The sequence below is a fragment of the Monodelphis domestica genome, chromosome 2 (assembly GCF_027887165.1).
Source record: "Monodelphis domestica isolate mMonDom1 chromosome 2, mMonDom1.pri, whole genome shotgun sequence".
NCBI classification, from domain to species: Eukaryota; Metazoa; Chordata; class Mammalia; order Didelphimorphia; family Didelphidae; genus Monodelphis; species Monodelphis domestica.
The window spans coordinates 529,952,075-529,963,712 of NC_077228.1; the positions used below are offsets into that span (position 1 = coordinate 529,952,075).

An 11,638-nucleotide genomic window follows, 5' to 3' on the forward strand; every position below is an offset into this window, starting at 1 on the left:
CAGCTAAGAAGTGTCTGAGGCCAGATTTGAACCCAGGACCTCCTGTCTTTTGGATCTGGCTCTCAATTCCCTGAGCTGCCCAGGTGCCTCCACCCCCCTCCATATTTTAAAATCATTATTCATGTGTTTTTGTTTCTACATCATCTTCTCTAACGTATTTCTTTCTTTGCCCCCCTCAGAGTCAACGTTTAGCACAAAGGAGAAAACAAAAATTAGAGTTAGCATTTATTTAGCGCCTACTATGCGCCAGGCACTTTACACATATCTTATTTTGTCTTCACAGCCATCCTGGAAAGCAGGTGCTATTATCCTCCATTTATAGTTGAGGAAACAAAGTTTCTAGCTTTTTTACAAAGATAAACTTAAAATCACTTCTTTCTCTGAATATTTTAGCATGCATAGTTTCTTTATTATTATTATTTTGTGCCATTCTGGATCAAAGGGAATGCACAATTTAGTGGCCTTCCTCAAATAATTCCCAATTGCTTTTCAGAAATGGTCGGCCCAATGTATCGTTCCACTCATAAAGCGTGAAGGTGCCTTTTTCTTCCTCTGATATTACATTTTTCCATCTTTTGCCACCTTCACGAAGATCCTCCTTTAATTACGAAGCATTTCCTAAGACCTCTTCCTGAGAAGAGTTAGTTAGTCTTCACTAATTGGGAAAATACAGACCTGGACAGCTACGCGTTGGAGATAATTATGGCCCCTCGGGATCTCTGCTTCTCATATGGAGAGCTAATGTCCAAGGAGAAGGCCTCCACCTTGTTAGAGAGATCCTCCAGGAAGGATTTTTGGGAGGACTTTGCTGGGAATCAGGCAGGATAAAGAGGAATAGATGAGCCACGATCTGTAACTCCATCACTTCGGTCACAGACCTTTTCAAGTTGAGGAAACAAGTTTTAGAAATTCTAAAAAGAAGCAATAACATGAGATTCCAGTTCTTTCCTTTTTTCAGTAGAAGAAGCAACTCTACTGGCCAATATTTTGGAGCAGTTTATTTAAAAAATCAGTTTTTACAGTAAAATTCCATTAAAAAAAACCCTCACCTTCCTTCTTGGAGTCAATACTGCGTATTGGCTCCAAGGCAGAAGAGCATTAAGGGCAAGGCAATGGGGTCAAATGACTTGCCCAGGGTCACACAGCTAGGAAGTGGCTGAGGTCAAATTTGAACCCAGGACCTCCCATCTCTGGGCCTGACTTTCAATCCACTGAGCTACTCAGCTGCCTCCAGTAAAATTCCGTTTTTAACTCAGAAATAGATGCTAGAAGATTAAAAACACAACCAGTTGATTCTGGGTCTGTCTGGTATAATTGAGCTTTGACTGGATCCAAGAACTGTCTTTACCTGTGATGTAATATTCCAAGGAACAAATACTTTCCGCAAAGGGATTAATTAGGTCAATTCAATTACAGGGCAGCTGAGGCCCGAGATGGGGGCTGACTCACTGAGCTGAAGGAAACTCTGGGAGGTCAGAAGGAAGGACACTGGCTTTGAGGGAGACGGGCTGGAGCTGAAGCTGGCTGGCAGGAAGGGATGGAGTTGTGTCCCCTGCAGCAGGGATGGGGGCGTTGCTGGGACTATGGCGAGAGGATGAGTTCCAGGAGTCCACACAGTCAGGGGAGGTTGAAAGCTGGGGTTGTCATGTGCTGGGGGAGAGGGATGGATTTCTAGGTTTGCCAGAGGACAATGACTGTGATGAGGGAGGAAGTCATGAATACCAGGTAGATGCGGAAGAGCAGCGTGTCTAGAACAAGGCTGAATTTCACCCAAATGTCAACTTTCTGCTGATGTTCCAGCTGTGCCCATGTGGATTGGGGGTCTCCAGTGAGCCCAGCCTTAGCTGAGCCTGCCTTCACCCCAAGCTCCTTCAGGCCTGTAGAGAAGATGAGGGCTTAGCCCAATATTGGGTTGGCCGCCATGACTGGCAAGGTCCACCACTGGAAATGGGAAAGCAGAGGGATTAGTAGTTCGGAACAAAGGGAGATGGGGAGGGCGCTGATGCCACTTACTGGGCACCTCGATAGCGTTGGGGTGGGGAGTCCCATTCTCCTTCCTCTTCTTGTAGCAATCTGTTGCTCGGAGGTAGTGCAGCAGCAGTGAATGGAGCCAGGGGGGCATGGGAGGGGGCTGTGTAGTAACCAGATTCAGAAGGTAGGTGAGGAAGATGGCCTCCAGCAGGCTGACTACCATCAGGGACAAGCACAGAGCAAAGTACACACCTGGGGGTCATATGAGGGGGACCTCAGTGAGCAAGAACCAGTGGGACCTCCACCCTCCTCCCATGGCCTCTTCCCCTAATCCCAACCCCAATCCCTTAATGCCACTCTTTTCCTTGCCCCCCAGACCCTCCCACTTCTCTCCCCCCCCTCTTCTTCCTCTCCACAGTGGAGAGAGCCATACTGATGAGTGGGGTGCCACTGGCTGGCAGTAAATCATTCATCATGAGCAGGAAGACGGTGTATCCCAGGAGCAGGGTCATCTTGAAAGGGGCTCGGTGGCCACTCTCCGCTGGCAGGAAGAAGCTCAGGGCATCGATTGCTATCAGAAATCCACTAGGCAGCAGTAGATTGATGACGTAGAGCCTGGGTCTGCGCTGGATGGCTACCTGGAGGAAGGGAGGGAGAGGAAGGAAGGGAAGCTGGGCTTGATATGAAGACAACGATTGTCCTATGGACTCCCCTCTTTTTTGTCAAGCACCCAAGGAAAGTGCTGCCCAAACTGAACAGATACAACATTTAGCTAATCCCAAGAAGCTGCCCTCATGTGCTCAAGGGAATTCGGGCTGTGCATAGTGGATTTCAGGGAGAGGATCAAATTTGGTACCCTAGGATAAGGCACCGCGGAGATGCCTTTAATGGGAGGGATGTCTGCTCCTAGGCATGAAGCCTGACTGAAGGCTTGTGAGCCTCCAGGGACTGTTCTCACTTTTTCCTTTGTATCCCCAGCACCCAGCACAGTGCCTGGCACATAGTAGTTGCTTAATACGTGCTTGCTGATTGACTGATTGATTGAAGAGGCGAGAGTTTGGTGAAGATTTCTGGCAAGGATGAGACTTGCATGTTTGTAAAGAAGGTCACAAAGTCTGATCCTTGAGACTCACATAGAATACAATCTGATCGTATAGGCTGGAGCCCACAGCCAGCTTTGGGGTCGCTTTTTTGATGTCCAACAACTGCCACTCCCCTTGGGTCTGGACAAGATCTTGTGAAGTGTCTGTCATCTGCCACACTTCCTTCTCCAGGCCCAACACCATGTCACTCACTGCAGAGGAGAACCAACTCATTCAGCTTCTCAGTGACCACTTCCCTCTGGTCTAACCTTTTCTCTCCTCCAGCAGGAGACCCGACAAAGCCTTCACACCTTCTTTGCTCTCCTCCGTCTGTAGCCTTCCATTAACCCACCGCAGCCCTTCAACCTTTGCCTGGGGTTTTGTCATTGGAATTTAAAAAAATTAAATCTTATAGTTTTCAACCAGCTAACCTAGTAGCTAGTTAACCCCTTTCTCTTCCTCTTTCCCCTTCCCCCACATACATCCAAAGAAAAGAAGAAGAAAAGATACAATATAATATGTGATCATTACATAATATATAATAAATATGAATAGCCACGCTAAAGAAATTCCCACATCCAAAAAAATAAAATAAAATAAATAATAGGTCTCAATCTGCATCTTGAGACCATCATCTCTCAGTCAAGAGGTGGGAAACATTTGTCATTGAATTTGTCTAATAGACTCCTTACTCTCTACCACTCCCCAATCTGTGATCTCTCCCCTCATAAGAATGTCAATCTTTTGGGGCAAGTACTGCCTTTGATCTTGTATCCCCAGCACAGCTTGGCAAATAAATGGTGCTTACGGAATGCCTTTTCATTCATTCATTCATTCATTCATTCATTCATTTGTTCATTTCCTCTCAATTCCTCCACTGGTCACCTTGATTCATATGGCTACTTCCACTCCAGCCCACCTGTGTACAGGAAAGAGCTGAAGGTCAGAGTGCAGTTCTGCCGGTCAAAGGGGAAGAAGAAGATGTCTAGTTTACAGATGCTGGTCACCTTCATAGGTTTCTTATACTTGATGTGACCCTGATAATTCACATATGCCATGAGATCTGTTGGAATCTGATCAACGCCCATGCTGTTTGAAAGAAGAAGCCAGTGGCGAGTTCTTCTCCTCACCCCTTCAGTTTCTCTAATGCCAATGAATCCCACTCCTTTGGTGCCCATCTCTGGTAATGGGCTCCCCCAAACTCAACTATTCTAGGTCAGGGTTTGTGGAAGGGAGCTTACCGTCAGTTGACCCTTAAGTATACCTAGAGGCCCACCATTGCCCCAACCTGTTGGGTTTTCCATCATTCCTTTGCCTGGGGATGGAGATTCCTCCTAACTTTTCCCAGCTCTGGTACTCACAACTCTACAATGAAGATGTCTGGAAGCCAGAGATGCTCAGTTGCCACAGTGACGTTCATGATTCCTCCACACTCTTCTGGGTTCCAGCTGATGAATTGGTTTTTCCAGAACTAGAGTGGCCCAGGCAGTTTTAGAAAGAGGAGTTGAGGAGAGGCTGGAGCCCAGGGTTAGTCTGAGAAAGCAGCTTCTCCCTGTTCCTCTCCTCTAAACTTACAGAGTCATAGAATTTAAATAGATGGATAGGACCTTAGACACCAACTAATCAGGCTGAAAAAGGAAGAACTAGAGTCTGAGAAAGCTTAAGTGATTTTCCTAAAGTCACACATTGAGTTATTTATTGTCACAATTGGGGCTAGAACCCAGACTGCTGACAGCTAATTCAGTATTGGAACTTTCCACGAATTCTCTGTTCCCTTCCTTCACTCTGATTCCTAACAACCAGAGCATTCCTCCCTCTTTCTCTAATGTGATCTTCTCTACCTTCCCTTGACCCCTCAGTGGCCTTCATTATGGCAGACTTCAATATTTTCTATATGTGTCCTATCTTAGTATGATGCTCTAGGGATAAGAGATTATGCTCACTTTGAGGGTTTCTATCATTTTGACGATTCTGCTTCCCTCTAGGGCAATGATAGTGAGCCTATGGCATGGGTGCCAAAGATGGCACACAGAACACTCTCTGTGGGCATGTCGCTGCTCCCACCCCAGTTTGTTATTAGAAAAGGTAGAGGGAGTTGGGCAGAGCTCCTCCCTTCCCTCTCTTCTCTGGGCCTGATGACATTTTTTCATAACCCCCACCCCTCTGAGCAGCAGCCCAATGGGAGCCCAAAGGGGATAAGGTGGGTTGCTCACAGTGGCAGGGCTACAGGTGAGCAGAGTGCTCAGGTCACTCTCCTCCTCATCTCTACACTTTCTGAGGACATTCCTCACTTCACCCACCCCTCTACCCAGCAGCCCAATGAGAGTGCTTTCTCCCTCCCCTGTGTGGGGTAAGGGAGTGTTAGGGTGTGCCCGGACTCAGTGTGTGCGTGTGTGACACGGCACTCTGTCTCTAAAAGGTTTGCCATCACTGCACTAAGGTTTCAATCATTGCCTTTCTAGCTACCCAGAAACATTGTGGCCTTGGATCTAAGCAGACTTGTCTAATTTTCATGACACTGATAGCTATAGAAAATAGAATTTGATCAGAAAAAATACCAAAAGAAATGGAGAAGAGAAGGGGTCATGGGAAGGGATGGGATGAGACCTTACCAACTCTAGCCAGACGAATGATGTAAGGAGCTGAATCTGTGCATTCTGCCAAAAGAGATTCCCATTCAGGACTGTTACTCAGTAAGATCAGGTCTGGCCATCCTTTCCCATGCCCATCCTTACCTATCTCTGGGACAATCCGGACTTTCAGTGATTATTTGGGGGAAAATGTCATTCAAAACAAGCAAATCACAAGAAAGAGAAGGAGGGTTAGAAAGAGCAGCCTGACCACAGGGTAAGGGTAACTGGAGGAAGATTTCTGACATATTCAAATAGAGAACGTTTCCATTTACTATAGAAATGCCACTGTAGATTATCCCTTCCTAAGTTCCAGAAAAGCCCTTCTGACAGAGTGAGACCCCCTCCCCCCAGGTCAATGCCCATCATTGGATCAGACCAATTTTAGATGAGGGGGCAAGAGAGAATCAAGCTTGAGTGCTGTGTTCTGGTCCCAGAGCAAGCCGAAGGGCTCTCGTACTCACCACCTCCAGAATGGCAGATAAGGTGAAGGAGATGTTGACCCTGGTGGGGACCTTGGGGTTGACAACTGGTCGGAAGGCCTTTTTGTCAAACACTGACTGGAAGGCAGTATGGTTCGGTCCATGAACATCAAACCCTGTACAGTTGATGGTGAAAACATGGCTGCTTTGGGTGGAGGAAGGTGATCCTGTAAGATAAAAGAGGTTGCTCCTTCCCTTAGCTTCTCGGGCTCGGAGCTTTTGCTACCAGCCAATCCTACGTTCTTTGGGATGTGCCGGGCCCTGGGACACACTGATCTTCCCCTCCCACTCAGGACCATGAACCTCTATCACTGAAGATTCAGTGCTATTAGATCATGAAGGCAGTTAGACCAAAGAGGCAGACCATGGTCTCCGATGATTGATTGCTGCTTAGACTAAAAAGGTGTTCATTAGGATGTATTCCTGATGCTGGTGATTGATGTTGGGAAGCCAGGATGTGGGTGTTTATGATGAATTGTAAAGGCTGAATGTTCCAAAAGATGGAAGGAATAGCATTTGGTTTGGGATGCGGCTGATTGGGGGGAATTGGTAAACGCGTTAGCCCGAGGAAGGGCTGGCATCAGGTGCCACCTTCAAGAACATTTCAAGACTCCAGCTAGAGTTCCGTAGACCTGGTTCCACCCTCAGAGTGTCCGAGTCATGAGAGTTGTGAGAACAACTCATGGAGACACTGGGAGGTAGGAACTGAGTGTGCCCATTGCCATGGAGAAATGGGAACTCTGGGGACACTGAGGATGACTCTTGAGAGATGATGAGATAATGAAATAGCCATCCTCGGTCTCCGGTCAGTTCTGTACCGGAGAAGAGAATGCTCACAGGGATGCAAATGAATCTGGAGCCAGAACATTTCATTTGTTTGAATGGGTACCTGACCCCTTCCTATCTGGATCAAAGAATGTGGGATTGACTGGTAGGCAAATGGCGGAAGATGCTGTGGTCTGGGCTCAGATCCTGACTTCCCCTGGGGTTCCTGCCTCTATGTAAACTCACCCACATGCAAACTCAGCCTTAAGCCGGTGATAGCCGCTGAACTCTGCCTTTCTTTCCTTCCTTCCCTTATCCCCCAGCTCCCATGCTTCTGTTGGCTTAATCTGCCCTGACCCTTCCCTCCAAGTCAAAGATTAGGCTGCCTTCATTTCCAAGTGCTCCACATCCTACTAAGGAAAGAAATGGGGACCAGTCACATCATGGAAGAACAAGATATATGTGTGAGGCCAAGGAACTCCCTAGTTAGTTCCATTTCACAAATGCTTTTGGAATACTTTCTGTCCTGCTCAGTCTCGATTTCCCAGATACCTCGACCACTTTGAAGATCTAGGGAGAGGGGGAAGCTGGGTAGCTCAGGAGGTCCTGGGTTCCAATGTGACCTCAGACACTTCCTAGCTGTGTGACCCTGGGCAAGTCACTACACCCCCATTGCCTAGCCCTTACCACTCTTCTGCCTTGGAGCCAATACACAGGATTGATTCTATAATGGAAGGTGGGGGTTAAAAAAAGATCTAGGGAGGGTTGGGCTTTCCTGTCAGTACCCGTAATTGATTGTCCAGCTTCTATGTAGCTGACCACCCTGGGGCTCCAACAGACCACCTTGTAGGCATTTTTGTTTGCTGGTGTGATCTTCTGGCTTCTCTGAGATCTTCTTACTTAGCCAGTGGCTCCAGGCATTGTCTTTGTAATATCATAGGATTCCAGCTGCTCAGGCTTGGAAGGGCCCACAGAGGCCAGTTCAAACCTAATCGAGAATGCCCAACCTCTAGTCATCATTCATTGGGGGGGGCGGCATTCTATACTTGGGCAGCTGATTCCATTGGGCACAGCTTCGTTTTTTATTCTTCCCAGTCTGGATCTGCCTGGGCGGCAACTTCTAGAGCAGGAAGGATCTCAGAGCCATCTCGTCCAAACCCCTCTTTTACAGAGGGGGGAAACTGTGCACAGAGAAGTCAAAGGACCTGCCCTAGGTCACACAGGAAGAATCAGAACTGAGATGGGAACCCTGGTTCTCTGACTCCAGATCCAATTCTCCTTTCATTGAACAGCCACCACTCCTTCTACTGTCCGTTGGGACCAAACAGAACAAATCTAAATTGTGTCACATGACAGCACTTGAAATCAATTTCATTGCACAAACTTTCATTAAGAGTGGACAAATCACTATTGTAGGGCACCCAGAGGAAACCAAGATAAAAAGAGTCCCTGTCCTCAAGGAGTTTACATCCTGAGGGGACACTGTGTGTAGATAAGTCAATAAGAAGCCTATACATAGTGATACAGACTAATTAAGAGACAGACAGCTACAGAGAGAGCTTAAAAGAAAAGGCAGAGACAAATAGACAGGGCAGAGAGAGAGAGAAGGAGAGGGAGGGATGGAAAGAAAGAGAAAGAGAAAGAAATAGAGAGAGATGGAGGGAGAGAGGGAGAGAGAGAGGGAGAGATGGAGGGAGAGAGGCACAAGAGACAAAGAGAGAGATAGAGAAGAAGGGAGAGAGGGAGACAAAGAGGAAGAGAGAGAGAGAGAGAGGGAGGGAGAGAGGGAGAGAGATGGAGGGAAAGAGGGAGAGAGAGAGTGAGAGATGGAGGGAGAGAGAGACAGAGACACAAGAGACAAAGAGAGAGATAGAGAAGAAGAAGGGAGAAGGGAGACAAAGAGCAAGAGAGAGAGAGGGGGGGGAGAGGGAGAGGGAGGGAGGGAGAAAGGGAGAGAGAGAGACAAGAGACAAAGAGAGATAGAGAAGAAGAAGAGAGGGAGACAAAGAGCGAGAGTGAGAGAGAGAGAGAGAGAGAGAGAGAGAGAGAGAGAGGGAGAGTGAGAGATGGAGGGAGAGAGACACACACAGGAGACAAAGAGAGAGGGGAAGAGACAGACAGACAGACAGACAGAGAGAGATAGAGAAGAAGAAGAGAGAGACAGAGGGAGACAAAGAGCAAGAGAGAGATAGAGATAGAGGGTGGGAGGGAGGGAGAAAGAGGATGGGGAAGAGACAGAGAAAGATCTCTAATAATTTATTGGCAATGTGAATAGGGGGAAGGTCAAGAAAGATTTCTTGTATGAGAGCAGCTGAGCTGTGCTTTGAGAAAAACTAGATATGCTACAAGGAATGAGGGTATTCTAGCCTTGAGAGGAAACCTAAAGTTCAATGCCTCCATTTTACAGATGAACCAATTGAGGTGATACGATCAGCCTTTAGAGCTAAAATTCCAACCCTGGTCCTCTGACTTACAATGGAACACTCTTTCCCCTGTATGACCTAAGCCGCTATTTAAAGACATTTTTTGCAACATCATGTCCTCCTCTCCTCAGGCCCCTTCTCCCAAAATGCATTTGTGATAGCCTTAGCCTGGGTAGATGGCATCCCAGTTCAACCAAAGCTCACCAGCACTCCCCCACCCCCAGGTTTCTCACATCCTTAAAAAAAGCCCCACCAACCTTCCTCACTAGCTGTCACCCAAAAGGTGTCTGAGGTCAGATACTTGGCTAAAACCAGAGCAAAAGCCACCTACTTTCTCTCTCCATTTCCTCTTCTTGACTAGATTCTAAGCCCCTGCCATCTGGCTTCAGATCTCATCATTCAGCTGAAATGGCTTTCTTCAGAGTTGCCAGAGTTGCCTAAAGACCTTTTCTCAATCCTCGCCTTACTTGACCTCTCTGTAGCCCTTGGTGCTCTGATTGGCATCTTTTCCTCGAAACTCTCTTTTCCGTGTTTGAGTGGTAAGGGCTAGGCAATGGGGGTTAAGTGACTTGCCCAGGGTCACACAGCTAGGAAGTGTCTGAGGTCAAATTTGAACCCAGGACCTCCTAGCTCAGGGCCTGGCTCTCCATCCACTGAGCTTCCCAGCTGTCCCTTCTCCAATTACCTTCTGAATATTTCAAGTTTGATATATTCTGGGCATCTCTACTCTAGCCAGGCTTACTAAGAACTCATCAACATTCCTCCCACACCCACACCCAAGAGCCCACACTTCTTCTAAACATGCCCAACCTTGTTGGAGTCACAACTATTTTTCCAATCATCCAAGCTCACATCTTGTGGTCATCCTGGATTCCTCTCTTGTACTCACTTCATATATACAACCTGTGGTCGAATTGTGCCTTTTCCCCCTTAGCAAGGTATTTCCTATTCATCCACTCACACAACCACCACCCTGGTTCAGATCTTATCACCTCTTGCCTGGACTGTTGCAAATGCCTTCTACCTGGTCTCCATCTCTCAAATCTCTCCTTATTCCAATCCAGCCTCCATTCAGAGCAACTTTCCCTAATGCACAAATCTAACCATGCCCCACCTCTACTCGATAAATCCCAGGAGCCTCCCATTGCTGTTAGGATCAAATCTAAAATCCTGGTTGCCATTTGAAGCCCTTCACAACCTAACCTGGCACTTTCCTCCCTTTCTAGAATTCTCATGCTTTATCCTCGCCACATTCTCTATGATCTAGCCACATGGGCTGTGTCTCACCCAATACCCCCCAACTCCCAATTCCACTATTTTTCTAGCTCTCTGGAACAATAGCTTTCCTCACTTCTAGAGACCTTTAAGACTAAACTCAGATCCCACCTTAACTGTGAGGCCTTTCCTGGTCTAGCCCATGGGTAGTGCCTTCCCTCTGAGATTGCGATCCATTTATACTTAATATGTCTTCTACATACATTGGTAGGGCAACAGTGAGATGCAACAGTGGATAGAATGCCAGGTGTAGAGTCAGAAAGATGAGTCCTTCTTGAGTTCAAATCTGGCTTCACACATTTCCTAGTTGTGTGATCCTGGGTAAGTCATTTAGCCCTGTTTGCCTCAGTTTCCTCATCTGTAAAATGAGCTGGAGAAGGAAATAGCAAACCACTCCAATATCTTTGCCAATTGATGCTCTAAGGTGTAAAATGGGATGGTTGGATTATAGAGCCTTGGAGGTTCCTTCCATCTCTAGATATAAGATCTTATGCTTCTAGGACCTTGGCCTCCCTTGGCCTCAGTTTTCCCAGATGTAAAATCTGGGGTCCCTTTCACCTCTAAATCTATGATCCTATGTTATATACTCAACCCCAACTTACCTTGAAGCAAAAGGCCAAGAACAAGACACAGGAGCCATCCCTCCTTGTGGGGCCAGCCTCCTCCCATCATTTGTTTCTTGGTTTATCTGGGGACTCAGCCAGAACTCAAGAATGCTCAGGTTTAAAGGAGCCCAGGGCCACACCTTGAGTGCCAGCTTTGAATATTACTGGTTTCAGGTGACCACTCACCCAGTGAGTAGCCTTAGTGGCCGGAGAAGGTCATGGAAAGAAGGTCTGGCCTTGTCTCCACCTTGGGCTACATAGCTCTGGCTCTGCTCCAAGAGGGAGTTTGGGCCAAAGCTGGCCCAGCAAGAGTTCTATCTGGCAGCCCTGACTCATCACTGGACCAAGGAAAGGGGCTCATTTATCATGGCCCTGAGCAACTGTTCTTGACTACAAGGGATGAGA

At 47.3% G+C, this 11,638-nt stretch overlaps 1 protein-coding gene across 1 annotated transcript; it reads right to left on the minus strand.

Annotated features, from left to right (window-relative positions):
• Window positions 1-1,840: 1,840 nt before the first annotated feature.
• On the minus strand, window positions 1,841-11,297 carry LOC100022690 (5-hydroxytryptamine receptor 3C). The gene is made up of 8 exons (XM_056814779.1): window positions 11,227-11,297; window positions 6,148-6,310; window positions 5,666-5,710; window positions 4,415-4,524; window positions 3,973-4,142; window positions 3,105-3,265; window positions 2,405-2,609; window positions 1,841-2,223 (listed from the first exon to the last, which is right to left on the minus strand). The coding sequence occupies exons 1-8, from the start codon at window positions 11,295-11,297 to the stop codon at window positions 1,841-1,843; spliced, it is 1,308 nt and encodes a 435-aa protein (XP_056670757.1).
• Between the last annotated feature and the right edge of the window lie 341 nt (window positions 11,298-11,638).